Below are 22,288 nucleotides of genomic sequence, written 5' to 3'. Positions count from 1 at the left end.
TTTTAGTATAAATAGATATTTGCATAAAATTATTAAACTATATATTTTAACATCTTCCCCTTCCCTTCCTCCTCTTCCTCTTCCCCTTCTCTCCACAAATGTTCTTTATTTACATTGCTGGACGGTTTTTTTTTGTTTGTTTTTTTTTTAATTTTTTTTTCAATGCCATTCTCCCAAATCATCCCACCCTCACCCTCTCCCACAGTGTCCAAAAGACTGTTCTATACATGTGTTAATTTATTTATTTTTTAATTGGAGGATAATTGCTTTACAGAATTTTGTTGTTTTCTGTCAAACCTCAACATGAATCAGCCATGCTTGCTTGCTTGCTAAGTTGCTTCAGTCGTGTCCGACTCTGTGCAACCCAATAGACGGCAGCCCACCAGGTTACCCCGTCCCTGGGATTCTCCAGGCAAGAACACTGGAGTGGGTTGCCATTTAGGTATACATATATTCCCTCCCTTTTGAACCTCCCTCCCATCTCCCTCCCCATCCCACCCCTCTAGGTTGATTCAGGGCCCCTGTTTGAGTTTCCTGAGCCATATAGCAAATTCCCGTTGGCTATCTATTTTACATATGATAATGTAAGTTTCCATGTTACTCTCTCCATACATCTAACCCTCTCCTCCCCTCTCCCCATGTCCATAAGTCTATCCTCTATGTCTTTTTCTCCATTTCTGCCCTGTAAATAAATTCTTAAGTACCATTTTTCTAGATTCCATATATATGTGTTAGAATACGATATTTATCTTTCTCTTTCTGACTCACTTCACTCTGTATAATAGGTTCTAGGTTCATCCATCTCATTAGAACTGACTCAAATGTATTCCTTTTTATGGCTGAGCAATATTTCATTGTGTACATGTACCACAACTTATCTATACATTCATATGTCAATAGACATCTAGGTTGCTTCCATGTTCTAGCTATTGTAAATAATGCTGCAGGGAACAATGGGTTACATGTATCTTTTTCAATTTGGGTTTCCTCAGGGTATATGCCTAGGAGTGGGATTTCTGGGTCATGTGGTGGTTTTATTCCTAGTTTTTTAAGGAATCTCCATACCATCTTCCATAGTGGCTATATCAATTTATATTCCCACCAACAGTGCAAGAGTGTTCCCTTTTCTCCACACCCTCTCCAGCATTTATTGTTTGTAGACTTTTTGATGATGGCCATTCAGACTGGTGTGAGGTAATATCTCACTGTGGTTTTGATTTGCATTTCTCTAGTAATGAGCGATGTTGAGCATCTTTTCATGTGTTTGTTAGCCATTTGTATGTCTTCTTTAGAGAAATGTCTGTTTAGGTTGGGCTTCTCTGGTGGCTCAGACGGTGAAGTGTCTGTCTGCAATGCAAGAGACCCGGATTCGATCCCTGGGTCGGGAAGATCCCATGGAGAAGGAAATGACAGCCCACTCCAGTACCTTGCCTGGAAAATCCCATGGATGGAGGATCCTGGTAATCCATGGGGTCACAAAGAGTCGTACACAACTGAACAACATCACTTTCACTTTTTCCCACTTTTTGATTGGGTTGTTTGTTTTTCTGGTATTGAGTTGTATGAGCTGCTTGAATATTTTGGAACTTAATCTTCTGTCAGCTGTTTCATTTGCTATTATTTTCTCCCATTCTGAGGGTTGTCTTTTCACCCTGCATATAGTCTCCTTTGCTGTGCAGATCAGGTCCCACTTGTTCACTTTTGTTTTTATTTCCATGCTTTAGGAGGTAGATCATAGAGGATCTTGCTTTGATTAATGTCATCGAGTGTTCTGCCTATGTTTTCCTCTAAGAGTTTTATAATTTCTGGTCTTACATTTAGGTCTTTAATCCATTTTGAGTTTATCTTTGTGTATGGTGTTAGGAAGTGTTCTAATTTCATTCTTTTACCTGTAGCTGTCCAGTTTTCCCAGCACCATTTGTTGAGGAAGCTGTCTTTGCCCCATTGTATATTCTTGCCTCCTTTGTCAAAAATAAGGTACCCATAGGTGCATCGGTTTATTTCTGGGCTTTCTATCTTGTTCCATTGGTCTGTATTTCTGTTTTTGTGCCAGTACCATACTGTCTTGATGACTATAGCTTCATAGTATAATCTGAAGTCAGGAAGGTTGATTCCTCTTAGCTCCATTCTTTCTCAAGATTGCTTTGGCTATTCAGGATCTTTTGTGTTTCCATATGAATTGTGACATTTTTTGTTTTAGTTCTGTGAAAAATGTCATTGGTAATTTGATAGGGATCACATTGAATGTATAGATTGCATTTTGTAGTGTAGTCATTTTCACAATATTGATTCTTCCTACCCGGGAACATGGAATATCTCTCCACCTGTTTATGTCACCTTTGATTTCTTTCATTAGTGTCTTACAATTTTCTGTGTACAGTTCTTTTGTCTCCTTAGGTAAGTTTATTCCTAGATATTTAATTCTTTTTGTTGCAATGGTGAATGGGACTGATTCCTTAATTTCTGTTTCTGATTTTTCACTGTTAGTATATAGAAATGCAAGAGATTTCAGTGTATTGATTTTGTGTCCTGCAACTTTGCTAAATTCACTGATTAGCTCTAGTAATTTTCTGATACTGTCTTTAGGGTTTTCTATGTACAGTATCATGCCATCTGCAAACAGTGAGAGCTTTACTTCTTTTCTGATCCGGATTCCTTTTATTTCTTTTTCTTCTCTGATTGCTGTAGCTAGGACTTCCAGAACTATGTTGAATAATAGTGGTGAAAGTGGACACTCTTGTCTTGTTCCTGATCTTAGGGGGAATGCTTTCAGTTTTTCACCATTGAGAATAATGTTTGCTGTCGGCTTATCATATATGGCCCTTACTTTGTTGAGGTAGGTTCCTTCTATGCCCATTTTTTGAAGAGTTTTAATCATAAATGGGTGCTGGATTTTGTCAAAGGCTTTTTCTGCATCTGTTGAGATGATCATATGGTTTTCATTTTTCAATTTGTTAATATATATCACATTGATTGATTTGCATGTATTGAAGAATCCTTGCATCCCTGGAATAAACCCAACTCGATCATGTTGTATAAGCTTTTTAATGGGTTGCTGAATTCTGTTTGCTAAAATTTTGTTGAAGATTTTTGCATCTATGTTCATCAGTGATATTGGCCTGTAGTTTTCTTTTTTTGGTGTGGTCTTTGGTTTTGGTATCAGGGTGGTGGTGAACTCGTAAAATGAGTTTGGAAGTGTTCCTTCCTCTGCGATTTCTTGAAAGTTTTAGAAGGATAGGCATTCACTCTTCTCTAAATGTTTGATAGAATTCTCCTGTGAAGCCATCTGGTCCTGGGCTTTTGTTTTTTTGGAAATTTTTTTATCACAGCTTCAATTTCAGTGCTTATAATTGGGTTGTTCATAATTTCTATTTCTTCCTGGTTCAGTCTTGGAAGATTGAACTTTTTTAGGAATCTGTCCATTTCTTCCATGTTATCCATTTTATTGTCATATAGTTGTTCATAATAGTCTTATAATCCTTTGTATTTCTGCATTGTCTGTTGTAACCTCTCCTTTTTCATTTCTAATTTTGTTGATTTGATTCTTCTCTCTTTTTTTCTTGATGAGTCTGGCTAAAGGTTTATGAATTTTGTTTATCTTCTCAAAGAACTGGCTCTTAGTTTTACTAATCTTTACTGTTGTTTCTCTGATTTCTTTTTCATTTATTTCTGCTCGGGTCTTTATGAGTTCTTTCCTTCTACTAATTTTGGGAGGTTTTTGTTCTTTTTCCAGTTGTTTTAGGTGCAAAGTTAGGTTGTCTACTCTATGTTTTTCTTGTTTCTTGAGGTAGGATTGTATTCCTGTAAACTTCCCTCTTAGAACTGCTTTTGCTGCATTCCATGGGTTTTGAGTTGTTGTTTTCATTGTCATTTGTTTCTAGAAATTTTTTTTATTTCCCTTTTGATTTCTTCAACAACCTATTAGTTATTTAGAAATATATTGTTTAATCTCCATGTGTTTGTGTTTCTTATGGTTTTTTTCTTGTAATTGACATCTAGTCTTATAGCCTTGTGGTCAAAGAAGATGCTTGATACAATTTCAGTTTTCTTAAATTTACTGAGGTTTGATTTGTGACCCAAGATGTGGTCTATCCTGGAGAATGTTCCATGTGCACTTGAGAAGAAAGTGTATTCTTCTGCATTTGAATGGACTGTCCTGAAGATATCAATGAAATCCATCTCATCTAATTTAAGACTTGTGTTTCCTTATTAATTTTGTTTTAATGATCTGTCCATTGGTGTGAGTGGGGTGTTAAAGCCTCCTACAGTTATTGTGTTACTGTCAATTTCTTCTTTTATGTCTGTTAGTGTTTGTCTTATGTATTGAGGTGCTCCTATGTTGGGAGCATAGATATTTACAATTGCTCTGTCTTCCTCTTGGATTGATCCCTTGATCATTATGTAGTGTCCTTCCTTATATCTTGTAATATTCTTTATTTTAAGGTCTATTTTGTCTGATATGAGGATTGCTACTCCAGCTTTCTTTTGCTTCCCATTTGCATGGAATATATTTTTCCATCCTCTCACTTTCATCCTATATGTGTCTTTAGGTCTGAAGTGGGCTTCTTGTAGACAGCATATATATGTGGGTCTTGTTTTTGTATTCATTCAGCCAATCTGTATCTTTTGGATGAAGCATTTAATCTATTTACATTTAAAGTAATTATCGATATATATGTTCCTATTGCCATTTTCTTAATTGTTTGGGGTTGATTTTGTAGATCTTTTTCTTTTCTTGTATTTCTTGACTATACAAGTCCCTTTAACATTTGTTATAAAGCTGGTTTGATGGTACTGAATTCTCTTAACTTTTGCTTGTCTGAAAAGCTTTTTATTTCTCCATCAATTTTGAATGAGATCCTTGCCAAGTATAGTGATCTTGGTTGTAGATTTTTACCTTTCAGTACTTTAAATATATCCTGCCATTCCCTTCTGGCCTGCTGAGTTTCTGCTGAAAGATCAGCTGTTAAACGTTTGGGGTTTCCCTTGTAGGTTACGTGTTGCTTTTCCCTTGCTGCTTTTAATATTCTTTCTTTGTGTTTAGTCTTTATTAGTTTGATTATTATGTGACTTGGCATGTTTCTCCTTGGGTTTATCCTGTATGGGACTCTTTGTGCCTCTTGCACTTGACTATTTCCTTTTCCATGTTGGGGAAATTTTCAACTATAATCTCTTCAAAATTTTTCTCATACCCTTTCTTTTTCTCTTCTTCTTCTGGGACCCCTATAATTCGAATGTTGGTGCATTTGATATTGTCCCAGAGGTCTCTGGGACTATCCTCAGTTCTTTTCATTCTTTTTACTTTATTCTGCTCTTCAGAAGTTATTTCCACCATTCTATCTTCCAGCTCACTGGTTCGTTCTTCTGCCTCAGATGTTCTGCTATTGATTTCTCCTAGAGTATTTTAAATTTCAGTCATTGTGTTGTTTGTCTCTGTTTATTCTTTAATTCCTCTAGGTCTTTGTTAATTGATTCTTGCATTTTCTCCATTCTGTTTTCAAGGTTTTGGATCATCTTTACTATCATTATTCTGAATTCTTTTTCAGGTAGTTTGCCTATATCCTCTTCATTTATTTGGACTTCTGTGTTTCTAGTTTGTTCCTTCATTTGTGCAGTGTTTCTCTGCCTTTTCATTATTTTTTTTAAACATATTGTGTTTGAGGTCTCCTTTTCCCAGGCTCCAAGGTTGAATTCTTTCTTCCTTTTGGTTTCTGCCCGCCTAAGTTTGGTCCAGTGGTTTGTGTAAGCTTTGTACAGGGGGAGGTTTGTGCTGAGTTTTTTCCTGTTGGTTTGTTTTTCCTCTGATGGGCAAGGCTGAGTGAGGTGGTGTCTCATTCAGCGTCTGCTGATGATTGGGTTTGTATTTTTGTTTTGTTTGTCATTCATATGAAGCGTCCTGCACAGGGTGATACTGGTGGGTGGGTGATGCCGGGTCTTGTATTCGAGTGGATTCCTTTGTGTGAGTTCCCACTATTTGACACTCCCTAGGGTTAGTTCTCTGGTAGTCTAGGGTCTTGGAGTCCGTGCTCCCACTCCAAAGGCTCAGGGCTTCATCTCTTTGTTATAAAGAGTAATAGTCCAATGGAAGCGAGGTGTAGAGTGAGGCCTGAGGTAAATGTGCAGGACTCCTGTGCTCTCCGAGCTGACCCCTCTCCCCCAGTCTCCAAGTTTGCATCTACATTGCTGGAATTTTTTAGGCTTACTTAGATAATAAAAGGAGAGGAGTACAGGAAGAACCCGGAAAATTGATTTGTCTAAGTAAAGGCAAGTAGCTAATACTAGAAGAATAGATCTAAAAGTCAGAGGAGGAGGTGAGAATAGTGAGCTGGCGACTTAGGGGAGAGAGGCAGAGAGAGGGCAACAGAGAGGGAAGGACAAGAAAGACTGGTGGTTTACCACCTGTCCAGAGATGGGGAGTCCCATAGAGTAAAACAGTCTCTTATTTAGTACCTTGATAGAAGCTTTTACTGAAAAATGCCACAAGGAAAAAAAATGAATTTTCTTTTTTTTTTTTTTTTTAGGAAGAAGGGGGAGGAACAGACTTTCTTTATGTTGCTCATTTATACATTTTCTTACAGCATTTTAATTCATTCCAAGGTCAATTTGCAAGTTTTTTTTAATTTAATTAATTTATTATTTGGCCGTGCTGGGTCTTTGTTGCTGCGTGCAGGCTTTTTCTGGCTGTGGCGAGTGGGGGCCGCTCTGTATTTGCAGTGTGCAGGCTTCTTGATGCAGTGGTTTCCCTTCTTGCCCAACATGGGCTCTGGGCATGCAGGCCTGAGGGTTGCCACACACAGGCTCACTGGTTGCGGTTCCCAGGCTCCAGAACACAGGCTCAGTAGTTGTGGTTCTCGGTCCTAGTGGCTCCATGGCCTGTGGGACCTTCCCTGGTGGTGCTAGTGGTAAAGAACCCACCTGCCCCTGCAGGAGACATAAGCGACTTGGGTTCTGTCCCTGGGTGGAAGAGATTCCTGGAGAAGGAAATGGCAACCCATTCCAGTATTCTTGCCGCAGAAATCTCATGGACAGAAGAGCCTGGCAGGCTGCAGTCCATTGGGCCGCAAAGAATTGGACATGACTGAGTGACTGAGCATGTACACACACGCACATACATGTGGGATCTTCCCAGGTCCAGGGATGGAACCCATGTCTCCTGCATCGGCAGGCAGATTCTTAACTAGAGCCAGCAGGGAAACCCCAAAATGAATTTCTTGTAAGAAAGCAGGTACATAGAGCATGCCATTTTGATTTTTAACAAAATAATAGTTCAGCAAAGATTTTTCACATCTTCTTACCTGGCCAGCTGCAGTCCATGGGGTCACAGAAGAGTTGGACATGACTTAACAGACTAAACAACAACAACAACTTACCTAAAAGAGTAACTGGCAATTGAAGGGTAATGCCTGTTTAAACACAAAAGACTGACTTTCTCATTCTTTTAAAATTAAGGGGAAAAAAAAAAACAAACCTCTTTGGTTTGTAATTATACTAACAAAAGCTTGAATAAACTTTAAAATCTGTGAGAGACTTTTAAATCTGTTGCTGATTTTGAGTTCTCATCCTCTGACACAAATCTTTTTAGTAATGAAGTCAAACGGAGTGAATGAATGAATGAGAGAAAGTTAATCCATCCTCCGTCAGGGCTTTGGCAGAAACACCATCATGTCTTGGTCACCTAGGGACATTATATTTGTCAAGTATCTATGTGCCCTGTGCTGTTGGTAGACCTTGTACTGCACCAAGAGTTGTTCAGTCATGTAACTGGTACCCACTTCCTGTCCTTAAGGACCTGGTATCTAGCCTCCCTCAGTCTGGTCCTTTATAGAGTGAATCCTAGATGCCCAGGTAGAAGAGGCTACTTGCTCTAGGACAGTGATGCCACAGCTCTTGAAGCACAAGTTGCTCCCCAAGACCTGGCAAAGAGCTGAGTGTCACCCAGCTTGCTTCTGCCCGCCCCCCACCCACCCTCCCCAACCCCTGCCACACTAATAGCCTAATGCATGGCTGTGGGTCTTCCTGCCATTACCCACCCACCACAGATTGACCTCTTAGCACCATTTACCACCCGCTTTACCATATAGACCTCCCCCAGGAATCCACCAGGACTCTCTGACCCACGGCATTGCCCTCATGGTCTGTATGGCCCATCACTCTAGGTGCCTGTATCATCCAGGCCCTCCCCGGGGCCCTCGCCTCCTGGGAGGAATCTGACATCCGTCACTGTGGTTGGAGGACAGCCCCTGGGGCGTGTGCTCACACAATCCCCACACTTCCCTTCTTTCTCCTAACCCTTAGCAGCTGCCCCCAACTCTTCTCTTGTGATGGCAAACCCCTCCTGGATGCAGAAGGGGCAGCATGGCAAATGTCACCATTGTTCATAGAGTTGTCTCTAGAGTAAAATGTCCTGGAAATGCTCACTGGAGACAAGAGTGCCTCTTAATCCCTCTCAGAAGGTTTGAATTGCCAAGTTAGGATGGCCACCAACCTTAAGTAGGCCCCCAGATCAGTACGTTGGTAACAGAATCCAAATTTTAAGATAATGTTATCCAGCAGACCATCTGGTATCATCAACTCTAATCAGCACTTTCCACAGGATATAACAAGTACTAATAAGTGTCAGTTGCTATCTTTATCAAATCCCTGGTTCATTTCAGTTCAGTTCAGTTCCTCAGTTGTGTCCAACTCTTTGCAACCCCATGAATCGCAGCACGCCAGGCCCCCCTGTCCATCATCAACTCCCGGAGTTCACTCAAACTCATGTCCATTGAGTTGTGATGCCATCCAGCCATCTCATCCTCTGTCATCCCCTTCTCCTCCTGCCCCCAATCCCTCCCAGCATCAGAGTCTTTTCCAATGAGTCAACTCTTCGCATGAGGTGGCCAAAGTACTGGAGTTTCAGCTTTAGCATCATTCCTTCCAAAGAACACCCAGGACTGATCTTCTTTAGAATGGACTGGTTGGATCTCCTTGCAGTCCAAGGGACTCTCAAGAGTCTTCTCCCAACACCACAGTTTAAAAGCATCAATTCTTCAGTGCTCAGCTTTCTTCACAGTCCAACTCTCACATCCATACATGACCACTGGAAAAACCATAGCCTTGACTAGACGGACCTTTGTTGGCAAAGTAATCCCTGGTAGACATGCGAATCAAAGCCATGCAGTTAAAACAACCAGTCAAAATTTCTCTAAAGAAAAGTGTATCCTAGCTTTTCAAGATAGTAAAATAGAGAAAGAACATACAGCTAAGAGGAAAAAGTGCATTTCAGCAAAGCTCTGAAATCGAAGCCGTGGTGCATAGTAGCGTTTGTTATCACTAGGAGTTACTATTCACATCCTACCTCGAATCCCACTGCAGGTGCTGTCCATCCACGGCAGGCTCTTTCCAGCAGAATGAGGATGAGCTGAGATCTCTGCCTTTAGTGATCTTCAGGGTGCTTGAGTTTTAGCCAAGACTAAATTCCTGTGAAGCAGATGGCAAGTTCCCCAGAAAAGAATAGACCCCAATGCTAAGCCATGTTCTGACCTGGAGCTCTGAGAGTTGGAGGGTCAACAGGAGCCTGAGTGGTCAAGGCAGTCTTCATAAAAAGGACTTCAGGTTGTAGGCAGACTCCAAACAGAAGACAAGCTGGAGGAAGAACAGGAGAAGCACCGACCTGATTTAAAGAGACACCAAGAGTCGGGGTGGTTTGTCCACAAATGACCACATTCAGCTGTTTGCTTTTTTTTGGCAAGTTCCTCAGTTCCTGAAATTCTGTGCTGCTCATTCTGATCATGTTTATATATGTAGAGTCATCTTTATTCAAGTGACCATATGTTGTGCCCCAAGAAAGCAGGATTTTCTCCTCTTGTCCATGACACTCATCTGGTTAGCATCCCATTTCACTCTCAAAACTGTTCTTATTTGGATGATAAATCATAGTGTCACGCCTGTCTCTGCCTGACCCCTGTAGGGTACAGGATAAGGTCAAAGTCCACTGAGCAAAATGCTTCCTAGACAGCATTTCTAGAAATCTAAAAATGCAAAATACTCATTATTACTTGAAAAGAAAAGAAATAGATCTTTCCTTTGTCTTGCAAATATTGCTAAATGGATTGGAAAACACCAAATGGAAACTCGCAACATAAAGTTAAAGACACTCATCAGCTAGGACCAAAATGAAAAACAACAGCATAAAAATTAAGTTAATGAAACATAAAATGTGCTAATAGAGGTAGAAGGAAATTAAACAGGGAAATAAGTTAATAAATGCAAGTTTCAACTTGAAGAAGAATGGCAAGAAAATACTAAGGCCTTACCAGCCAGAATTCCTAGAAAGATGTGAGCGTCCGTGTAAATTTCATAGCCTGCTTCAATAATAGCCAAACACAAATGAACTAAGATTAGCTGTGATCGTGTTTATTCAAGTAATTAAATGTGGAGGCAAGCCTAACACAATGATGGGATGCGATTGTAATTACTGCTGCAGTGGTACCTCCTTGACTGTCCTGGTCATAAACCTGACGCTGTGTAGCAGATGGAGGTCATGCCCACTTGAAGTGCAGATAGAAGTGTGTGCTCCCCGGCTGGAGTCTAGATCTGCTTCTCTTAGACCAGACACCTTATCTTTGACAAAGGAGGCAAGAATATACAATGGACTAAAGACAATCTCTTTAACAAGTGGTGCTGGGAAATCTGGTCAACCACTTGTAAAAGAATGAAACTAGAGCACTTTCTAACACCATACACAAAAATAAACTCAAAATGGATTAAAGATCTAAACGTAAGACCAGAAACTATAAAACTCCTAGAGGAGAACATAGGCAAAACACTCTCTGACATACATCACAGCAGGATCCTCTATGACCCACCTCCCAGAATATTGGAAATAAAAGCAAAAATAAACAAATGGGACCTAATTAACCTTAAAAGCTTCTGCACATCAAAGGAAACTATTAGCAAGGTGAAAAGACAGCCTTCAGAATGGGAGAAAATAATAGCAAATGAAGCAACTGACAAACAACTAATCTCAAAAATATACAAGCAACTCCTACAGCTCAACTCCAGAAAAATAAATGACCCAATCAAAAAATGGGCCAAAGAACTAAATAGACATTTCTCCAAAGAAGACATACAGATGGCTAACAAACACATGAAAAGATGCTCAACATCACTCATTATCAGAGAAATGCACATTAAAACCACAATGAGGTACCATCTCACACCAGTCAGAATGGCTGCAATCCAAAAGTCTACAAATAATAAATGCTGGAGAGGGTGTGGAGAAAAGGGAACCCTCTTACACTGTTGGTGGGAATGCAAACTAGTACAGCCACTATGGAGAACAGTGTGGAGATTCCTTAAATGCAGTTTTAAAAGTTACTTTCCATTTGCAGTTACTGACAAATATCGGCTGTATTCCCCATGTTGTACAATACCTCCTTGAGCCTATCTTACACCCAGTCATTTAACCTCCCCCGCCTCCCTCCCCCTGGTAACCACTACTTTGTGCTCTATATCTGGGTGTGTTTCCTTTCTGTTATATTCACTAGTTTCTTGAATGTTTTAGAGTCCGTGTGTAAGTGACATCATACAATATTTGTCTCTCTCTATCTGACATAACTTCACTAAGCATAATGCCTTCCAAGCCCATCCATGTTACTGCCAACGGCAAAGTTCCATTCTTTTTGGTGGCTGAGTAATATTCTATCATATACGCGTACCATTTCTTCTTTATCCATCCATCTGGTAATGGACATTTAGGCTGTTTGCATGTCTTGACTATTGTGAACAGTGCTGCCGTGAACACTGGGGTGCATGCATCTTTTCGAATTAGAGTTTTTTACATACCCAGACCTAAACTCTGCCTTTGTCCTGCTTCCGCCCCATCTTGCCTGTCCACGTCAGTGGTTCTCCATCCATACCACATGCTCATGCCAGGAACCTGGGACTCATTGCTGACGGCCCCCACCCCCAACATTCAGTCAGTCACTACTTCTTCAAGCCTACCTCCAAAATGTACCATGAACTCTCTCCATCTCCACTGCTCCCATGCACTTCCCTTACCTGGATCACTGCAAGTGACCTTCAACTTTGTCCCTTCCTGTCCCAATCCATTTGCCACACAGAAGGCAGAGGGGTATTTGAAAAGTGTAAGACATATTGCCTTTCTCCCTACTCTTTTTCTTTAAATTACAGATTCACCGAAAGTTGCAAAGAACATACAGTCAGGTCCCACACATCCTTCTCTCAGCTTCCCCTCATGTCAACCTTTCAGTGACTTCATAGTGCTGTGGATAATGTCCAAAATCCTTAACCTGACCTCCACAACCTTCCACTGTCTCCACCGCTCACTAACGTGCCTGACAGCAACCTTGCTGTAGCTCCTCAACTAAGCAGGGATCCAGGCCTGCCTCGGGCCTCTGCTACTAAACAGTTGTCCCTTCCTCCTTCTGCATTCATGCTTTTCTTATTCAACAATGTTACCCCTCCTTAGAGAGCCTTTCTTGTACATTCATCCCAAACAAGGACCCTTCACATTCTGGTTCACAGCTCCCATCCCCTTTGTCCATAGCCCTCGTCATCTAGAATGCTTCTGCGTGTTTAACTGTTTGCATCTGGCTCACCTGGAGGTTCCAAGTACAGTGTTGCGAAAGCCTTGTCTGTTGTGACCGTCACCCACGCCGAGCCCAGTACCTGCACATAACAGGTACATCAGATTGCTTTATGGTTCTGCCCACATGTTCTGTTTCTGTCAATAAGAAAGAAACTGGATCTTGCTGAGGCCTCTCTGAATTCCAGTCTTTTCCCTTTGTTTTCTCCCCACTCCAGTATCCATGAACTTGTTCACCACTCTACCCAGTTACAGTAAGAGCACTTAATTTCCTCTTTAACTTCCCATCGATAACAGATTGTGACTGGTAACTCATCTAGTGTACACTGAAACCTGCAAGTCTACTGATTAGGCTCCCAAGCAGCAGCTTCCTATAATAAAGACAGAAAAGATGTCATTGCTTGAAGAGAACCTAGAAAATGATTATTTCTGGCAGAAAACTTGTTTTGACTCATAGACTTACCCTTCAGAGTCATTCATGAATGAGTAATGAACTCAGGAAAGTCAATGATGCATGCTCTTAACCCTCTCAATCTATTCTGCTGAGAGCTGAATAAAAAGAAAGTTACAAGAGAAGATGATGATTTAGGAAGAGAGAAATACGGTTGTGTAATGTACAAGTCTTAAGAAAAGGAAAGTGGGCAATTCATCTAGTTTACTATGAGTAGTTTTTCAGGCTTCAATCATGAGTCACCTAAGTAATTTTTCTCTGCTGTTTAATTCCAATGTTTATTTATTTTATTATTTTCCAACAGTAAAATAAAATAGTATGCAACTGCCAAAGTTTAAGGCAAAAAAAAAAAAAAGTTGGTGGTCTTTGCTCTGGCATATAACATAGAGTTTTCATGCCATAAGGGTTTTTTTCTCAAGGAGTTATTTAAAACATTTAAGATATTCTCATCTCCTTTCTTGATGGATGATGAGCCATCTTCTGTTAAGTTTTTAATGATGGGGAATAACTACAAATTAAAAGCAGGCATTAAAAATAGTGGAGCATGCAGTTGTGTGGACAGACTGCAGAGTGATGGGTGAGGTGCAGGATGTCTAAGCCTGGAAGGACCTGTTGGTCCCAGGGTCATGTCTATCTGCAGCCCTTGCTACCAGCTTCAGCTCAGCTTGCATTAGAGGCCTCGCCCACATCAGTCCTATGGACTTATTCTCAGCAGGTGCTACCACCTGGGAAGCACCCATTCGTAGGTATTCTAGTGACGGGCATCTGAGTTTTCTGTTGGGGGTTTGTTTTGCTTTGCTTTTGCTTCTTAAGTCATCTTCCATAGACCACACATCAACAAGCACTGTGTTTTCCTTATCACAAAAGCCAGTGGGAAGTATTTGCAGGCAGGAGAGGAAGGAATCAATAGACTTTTTAAAAAATTGACATCCAGGGCTGGAGGAAGATTCAGATGCCACGCGGGAGATTTCTGTTGAACTTTTAGTCGCATCTCCTGTGATTTTTGTTATTCCAGGACGAGTCCATCTCCCACACCTCCTACTGAGGCGATGCGGAGAGACTGTGCTAATAACATATGCCATCTTTCCTCTGGGGAGTTCCAGATGCTTTTTTGTATACTTAGCCCAACAGAGTCAGGAGTGACTGAAGTTCTTTTCAGGGATACCTTCCAACTTGAAGGCCATCTTGCCGAGTGAGGAGAGACCCCCTTAGGAGGGAACCAGGGAACAACCGTGGCTGCCCGGCACCAGCTGAGTGTTCTGTGAATGTGCTTCTGGGGCGGCCCTCACAGAGGAAGGAGAGAGAGGAGAGAGAAGGGTGTGCCTCCTCTGCGGTGTCCTGGGGGAGCCTGGACTCCAGACCTTGCACCAGCCTCTCACCTCCTCCCCCTGCCTCATTCCGCTCCCTCACATGTCCCCATGAAGAGAAAGCACAGCGCACATTCTTGTTTCCTGTCTTGAATGGGTGACATGACCCTAGAATGCCAGGACACTCGGGCTTTCACTGCCTGGAATCCAGGAAGGGAGGAAGGGGCAGCTGCCCCTCGGATTGTCCCCAGGACCTGGACCTCGACTGGCTCCCTCAGCATCCATTCAGGGAGGGAAAGGTCGTTTGAAAACCAAGGTCTGGGTTGAGGACCAGAATACAGGTCCATAATATAAATAAAAGGCAGAGCCTGTCCCAGGGCATAAGACTCTCCACTCCCAGTTCAACAGATGTTATGTTTTTTTCTAACTCACTGTGGCTGTGTCACTTGCAGACTTATCTAAGTTTCTCGTATCATTTTCCGTCCCTGGTGCTGAGCCCAGAGCTCATGTTCCCTGGCTTCTTCCTTTCAAATCTGCCTTTCGTTTCTACTTTGCTGCAGTGTCTCCACAGAGACGTCCTTGTCATTTTAAGGGGAGAGTTTCTGATTCTACCAGGGATGCTCCTGACTTTTAAAAGTTGTTAGCACCCTCGGGGCAGGCGCTAAACGCCAGTAGTGAGCCCCTCGTGAGTGTGACACACAGGAACACGCCCAACTCAAACCCAGACGCTCTTGGCACTGGGGCGAGGGGAGCCCAGGTGAGAAGCACTGCTGGGGGCTCAGACAGGCCCTTTCTCTGCCATCTAGCCCAAGACCAGCAGGGCCCCCGCCCCCCGGACCACAGTTCTGTGAGAAGGACCCCCTAAGTGATGTCTTTGTTGGCGTTCACTCTGCAGATATTCCCAGAGCACCTGTTATCCACTCCACACACTGTTTGAGGATCTGTAGAACCCTGGTGGCTCAGACGGTAAAGAATCTGCTTGCAGTACAGGAGACCCAGGTTCAATCCCTGGGTCAGGAAGATCCCCTGGAGAAGGAAATAGGAATCCACTCCAGTGTTCTTACCAGAGAGTCCTGGTGGGCTACAGTCGGTGGGTCACAAAGAGTCAGACACGACTGAGTGACTAAAGATCCACCAGCCATTAGTCATCACTCATGTCCACCCCTTCTTAGCTCTGTCCTTCTTAGCTGTCTGTCCCTAGTCTGTCCTTCTTAGCTCTGTCCTTTTTTAAAAAATTATTTTTAATTGGAGAATAATTGCTTTACAATATTGGACTGGCTCCTGCTTCACCGTTTTATTTGCATGTTATCTCATCAATGTCTGCAAGTCATCCCTGGACCTCCGTTCTAACTCTCTGGAGACTCAGCTTGTCCAGGACAGTGACCACTTCTGCTTTTGCCTTTGCATCCCTTAGCGCCCAGGGCAGTCATCCTCTGTGTAGCAGGAATTCAGTAAGTGTTGGTCTGACTGCCTGATCCAAGGACATGCTACTATCACCAAGGGTTATCTTTTGTTTCTGTAATAGGGATAATGGTACTGATGTGTCCTTTCTTCTAATCTGAAGATTCTATTTTGTCTGCCTCCTGTGAAGAAGAAGAGCATGGGAGACCTTATTGTCTCTGATAAACAGTAAACCTTGACACCTGTTGGGTCAAAAGTGAAGACGGACCATGTACACTCCTTGTCTCCTGTGTGGACCCTGAGGAGGCCTTGGTCTTTGAGGCCACACTTTGATCCCCTCCCCGTGTGACTTCTCATCAGAGAAGAGAGTGTGCTCTCTGCCTTCCATAGATTCGGGGGAAGCCAAGTGGGCAAAAAAAAAAAAGAACAGGAAAGGGAAAGTGAGTGAGAAACTGGGAGAATCTGAAGGAGAGGTGGAGGCCTCCTTATTTTCTTTTTTCTTTTTTTATTATGGAAATTTTAAAACACATACAAAATTTCCCAGAATACTGTAATATTCCCCCAATGTGCTCATCAGCTAGCTTCAAGAGTCATCCACCCAAGGCTGTCTCGTTTCATTTATATGCCCACCCCCTCTCTCTCCCATCTGGTTATATTATTTTAAATACCAACATCATGTAATTGCATTCATAGATATTTCAATGTGAATCTCCAAAAGACTCTTTAGAAATTATGTTCAGTTCAGTTCAGTCGTTCAGTCATGTCTGACTCTTTGCGACCCCATGAATGCAGCACGCCAGGCCTCCCTATCCATCACCAACTCCCGGAGTTCACTCAAACTCACGTTCATCGAGTCGGTGATGCCATCCAGCCATCTCATCCTCTGTCATCCCCTTCTCCTCCTGCCCCCAATCCCTCCCAGCATCAGAGTCTTTTCCAGTGAGTCAACTCTTCACATGAGGTGGCCAAAGTACTGGAGTTTCAGCTTTAGCATCAGTCCTTCCAAAGAACACCCAGGACCGATCTCCTTTAGAATGGACTGGTTGGATCTCCTTGCAGTCCAAGGGACTCTCAAGAGTCTTCTCCAACACCACAGTTCAAAAGCATCAATTATTCTGTGCTCAGCTTTCTTCACAGTCCAACTCTCACATCCATACATGACTACTGGAAAAACCATAGCCTTGACTAGACGGACCTTTGTTGGCAAAGTAACGTCTCTGCTTTTCAATATGCTATCTATGTTGGTCATAACTTTCTTTCCAAGGAGTAAGCGTCTTTTAATTTCATGGCTGCAATCACCATCTGCATTTTGGAGCCCCCCAAAATAAAGTCTGACACTGTTTCCACTGTTTCCTCATCTATCTGCCATGAAGTGATGGGACTAGATGCCATGATCTTAGTTTTCTGAATGTTGAGCTTTAAGCCAACTTTTTCACTCTCCTCTTTCACCTTCACCAAGAGGCTCTTTAGTTCCTCTTCACTTTCTGCCATAAGGGTGGTGTCATCTGCATATCTGAGGTTATTGATGTTTCTCCCAGCAATCTTGATTCCAGCTTGTGCTTCTTCCAGTCCAGTGTTTCTCATGATGTACTCTGCATAGAAGTTAAATAAGCAGGGTGACAATATACAGCCTTGATGTACTCCTTTTCCTATTTGGAACCAGTCTGTTGTTCCATGTCCAGTTCTGTTACTTCCTGACCTGCATATAGGTTTCTCAAGAGGCAGATCAGGTGGTCTGGTATTCCTATCTCTTTCAGAATTTTCCACAGTTTAATGTGATCCACACAGTCAAAGGCTTTGGCATAGTCAATAAAGCAGAAATAGATGTTTTTCTGGAACTTTCTTGTTTTTTTGATGATCCAGCGGATGTTGGCAATTTGATCTCTGATTCCTCTGCCTTTTCTAAAACCAGCTTGAACATCAGGAAGTTCACGGTTCACGTATTGCTGAAGCCTGGCTTGGAGAATTTTGAGCATTACTTTACTAGCGTGTGAAATTATGTTAACTGTGTCTAAAACATATCGATAATCACCTAATATCATCTCAAAGCCAGTCAATGTTCCAATATCCAGTTGTGATGACTTTATCAATAAATCTGAAAACTGGGAGTAAAATTATACCTTCGTTGGGAATGTAACTGCAAAGGAACCAAAACAGGTCCTTTTCTTACAGGAAACTAGAATAAAATAGTGTTAAAAAATGATTTCAGGAAGTAAAAATGAAATAGGTCTGACTGGTGCTGTGTCCAACCTCCTCAAGCTCGCCCCCTGGTGGCAGGTGTGCCCAGGTAGGGGCTTCAGTTAACTTCAGAAATGTTCATTTTCTAATATTCCTAGTAATACAAAAGGGTTCTCTACTCTGTTACTAGTAGTTTCATATTTGTCCACCTGGCAAAAAATGTGGGTGACACAGGGGTTTTTTTTTAAGTATTCACTGAGCACATAATTTAAAAGCCAGAATATTAAACAAACATCTCTGCCCTTTCTTCCAGCAGGCAGCCCAGAGAACGGCCCTCCATGCTCTGTCTGACAGGTACATTTTGTCATTTTTATGAACTATAAATTGCTTTATGAAACATTGAGCCCTATTTATTGTGGCATATAATTCATAATCGGATTTTGTCCCTAAAGTATCTGTGAACTGGGATGTTAAACATTTTGCATGCTCCGATTTGTCATGCATGTGTGGAGTTTATTACTGCAAAAATCGCCATGTTGTATTTCATAGAAAGTATGGAGAATCCTTCGTTTTGCGATGAAACAGGAGACAAGAAACTTGGAAGGAAAGTCCTGAATGGTGCAGTAAATTCTGAACTTTGGGATTGGTTGAGATTGGAGCTCATTTTTCAACAATAAGTACTTCATTTATTCTGGGGTGTTCTCGTCAGACACTCCCCCTAGAGCTGTCTATCTTCTGATGAGATTCTCTCTTGAAATACTTTATGCACGGAACCCAGTTCCCAGTCCTGTGTGCCTGACTTTTTCCTCCTCACTCTGGCTTCTCTTTTCTGACTTGTGTTATTGAATGACATATGGAAACCTAATCAGTAAACATACTCAAGCTGTATTTCACATCTTGCTTTGCCTCTAAGGCTGTAGAAAGATAGTTGAGTGGAGTTGTATAATAAGTTACTTCCTAGAGTAGACTTGACCACTTATTGGTTTGGGTTGGTTTTTTATTTCTCATTCGCCAAGGGGTATGTGTGTGTGTGTGTGTGTGTGTGTGTGTGTTTTAAAGAACTATCAGGTGGTAAAGACGAAGGCTTGTTTTCTTTCTTTCCACAAGTGATGTTCTTACAAAGTAAGAAAGACCTGGAGGAGACGTCCCACTCAGCAGGCTAGCAGACACCTTGGCATTGGCTAGCTACCATCACTCCCACTCCTTTCCTTCCCAGTTCTTTTTTTCTGTGGAATGAGCAGTAATTGCCTGTGTAAACCAGCTCAGTTCAGTGCCTCTCCAAGGAAAAATCTGTCACTTAGGCGAATTATCCATGCACATAGATGAAAAGCATTTTCTCAGTGGTGGCGGGCTGAGCTGCAGTGTTGTGATTTCAGTTGAAAAGTCTTCCCCATGACAGCCACACAAGCCTGTGTGCTCTGAGAGTGGCTGCCACGTCATCTTCTGGGGTTGCTTCTGTGACTTTCCCAAAAGCTGGTAACCATACCACCTCTGAGTCTGTTGGTAGGAGGAGGAGAGGGACTGGATCAAAACACATTTAAAATCTGACACATTAATTCCTTTTCTCGACGTGTTTCTTTTTTCCCTTTGACTCTTCTCCTTAAGTGATTCCTTCAACAAAACACATTGAGAAGCAAGAGAAAGCCCACAGTTTACAATGTTATACCATTGCCAGTGGTAACAAGGTTTCTTTCTGGGATGATAAAAATTATGTAGAATTAGATTGTGGTGATGATTTCACAACCCAGTAAATATAATAAAAACAACTAAATTGCATGCTTTAAATGGGTGAACTTTATGGTATATCAATTACATTTCAATAAAACGACTAAAGAGACACAAAATCTCTTTATGGCCTTTGGTAGAATGAATCAAGAACTATTTTTTAAAAATATGGACTCCCTTTGAAGACATGGTTGTGGATACAAAGACAAGTCATCAGAAACTAGGACTGGTATATTCTAAGGCTTCTCCCCCAAAGACACATGACTCTGTCCTGGGTAGAAGATGGGCGTGGACTTTCATGATGAGCAGCACTATTGCCTTTGACATTTTCTGATCTTCTCAAAAACTTCTCCTGAAGCCCAATAATTGACTCGAAAGTTAGAATCTTAGCCCTTGCTGTTATATAACCACTAAGTGCAGAAACTGTAAGGAAAAAAGTCCATTGCCTGGAAACAGACGTTCCCATCGTCACTGCTCTTCTTACGAATTTCTCTATCTTCAAATGTAACTGAGCATCTCCCTCTAAATCTACAGTTTGCCTGCTCAAAGTGCGAGGAACCCGGTGCCTTTCAAAGCAATGAGTTGCCTTCACCTCCTGTTCTCTGTTTTCTGTTAATTCAGGGCCACACGAGTATTTCCGTGAGTGAGAAATATCTGTAATTGTTGGGAGATACAGTTAAAACACCCTTCTTCAAAATAAGGACTTGTAACGCCTACTGAATTAACTGGACTCATGTTTTCCAGGTTCTTAAATTAGAGAATGCTAGCTTATCACATGACAGATGTCATTTTTTGTCATGTTACGTATTCTGTGGAGTAAACTAGCCTTTTCTAGAAAATGAGAAATGTGACTCTGGGTCCAACCACTGTATGACTTGCCTAGAATTCTTTTGTTGCAGGAACTGCCTCAGGGTGGGAATGGAATTAAGTAAAAATCCCCCCACAACCCCAGGCTGTGACCTTCCCAAAGTAGAGGTCTGACCCCATACCTCAGACTCCCTACGGCCTGGTGGTAATCATTTCTACATCCATTCACACAAACCATTCTGGTTTCCTAAACTTTTTATTTTTTCAGCCTGTTGTCACCTCTTGATGTAAAATTCCATGGTGATTAGGCACTCGTGTTTCTGCTCTAGAAGAAGCGCTTTGGGGCCCTCACGGCTGCTCCCTGCGTGCTGGGACTGGGGGGCTGCACAGAAAGCCCGTGCTGGTTTGTGTCCCATCACCACGTGACACTGAGGGTCCGGCTCGCTTGCCCCCGTGTGATCCCATGTCCATCCCTTTACCTGGTGAACACAGGACATCTGATCCAGGACCAGAGTCGTTTTGCCTCAAGATGAACAGCCTGATGATGGAATGTGATTTACCTGCTGTGGGTTGTTGGAGGGGGGTGAGTCTACACTGAAGGAAGCCAGTTGTCCTCTGCTTCCCCGTAAGAAAGTCTCCCTTCACAGGATAGGCTTTGCTCTTTCCTTTCTAAGGTCAGGTAGAAATCTCATCTACATGGAATGTCAGAGTGTGGAGGACATCCGGATGTTTTCTGAAGGTCAGTCTTGTCTGTCTTTTCATTGTTTCAGCTTCCTGGTTTCCAGGAACATTTTAGCAGAAACCCAACATCTGACAGTTGAGACCATAATGCTTTGAAGTGCAGTGAGTTCTCTGTAATCAATACACGTGCATGCATGCTAAGTCACTTCAGTCATGTCCGACTCTTTGCAACCCTGTGGACTGTAGCCCACCAGGATCCTCTGTCCATGGAATTCTCCAGGCAAGAATACTTGAGTGGATTGCCATACCCTCCTCCAGGGAATCTTCCTAACCCAGGGATCGAACCTGTTTCTGCTGCAGTTTCTGCATTGCAGGTGGATTCTTTACTGCAGAGTCACTGGGAAAGCCAATCAATATACAACATTGATCAATTAAATCTCTGATATTGCCAGGGCTTCCCTGGTGGTCCAGTGGTTAGGACTCTGAAGTTCCAATGCAACAGGGAGCAGGTTTGATCCCTGGTCAGGGAACTAGGAACCTACATGACACACTGTCAGGCCAAAAATATATTTAAAAAAAAAACAAAAACAAACTGTGATATTGTCGTTACTAAAATTTAAAAAACATCCAAGAAAAACCTGTTGCCTTCTTTGGTTTTGCCTGAGTGATGGGCTTAATTTATGGCTCAACAAAAATACCCCAAGTACTCCAAGCCCAGACAGGCTTTGACCCAATTCATCCGTGCCACCTGCAGTGATGGGAAGGGTGAGTGAAGATGGGGTGGGTAGGTTTTGTTCTTTTCTCCTGATGGCTACAGAATTTTTCATCTGTCAGTTTTATGCTGTTGAGAGGCAGCTGGCTTGCTACAGAGGCCTGCCAATGCCCCCAAATAACAGAAAAGCAAAGATCAGGAAGAGGTGGCAAAGTTCTCAACAAGATAAGCCAGTCAATGACAAGAAAACCACCCTTTGCAAAGAGACATGCTCCTTCTTACTTACCCACTTATAATGTGTCTCTCGAGGATCTCGTCTTCCTACAGACCATTGTGCTGGGTGGGGCAGAGAGAGGCAGAGAAGAATTGGGATTAATTGGCCAGTGGATCATTTCTAAAGGCACGTCTTAGGTGCCGCGTCACCGGTAATGTGGAGA

General features: G+C 42.2%; 1 protein-coding gene across 6 annotated transcripts in view; it reads left to right on the top strand.

Moving 5' to 3' along the window:
• Window positions 1-22,288, top strand: part of AFF3 (ALF transcription elongation factor 3) — a 631,738-nt gene that overhangs the window by 512,336 nt on the left and 97,114 nt on the right. For 3 of the 6 annotated variants that reach the window (XM_059891654.1, XM_059891652.1, XM_059891651.1), the window contains one exon: window positions 18,243-18,280. In XM_059891654.1, coding sequence (XP_059747637.1) covers window positions 18,243-18,280 — 38 coding nt within the window. Of the gene's footprint in view, window positions 1-18,239; window positions 18,281-22,288 lie in introns of all 6 variants that reach the window. The other 3 variants (XM_059891653.1, XM_002691147.7, XM_024999315.2) reach the window with 1 other exon arrangement.

Source organism: Bos taurus, chromosome 11, assembly GCF_002263795.3.
Source record: "Bos taurus isolate L1 Dominette 01449 registration number 42190680 breed Hereford chromosome 11, ARS-UCD2.0, whole genome shotgun sequence".
In the NCBI taxonomy this organism is placed as follows: Eukaryota; Metazoa; Chordata; class Mammalia; order Artiodactyla; family Bovidae; genus Bos; species Bos taurus.
The sequence above is the reverse complement of the archived record's forward strand: the minus strand, read 5'-3'. Positions and strand labels throughout refer to the sequence as shown.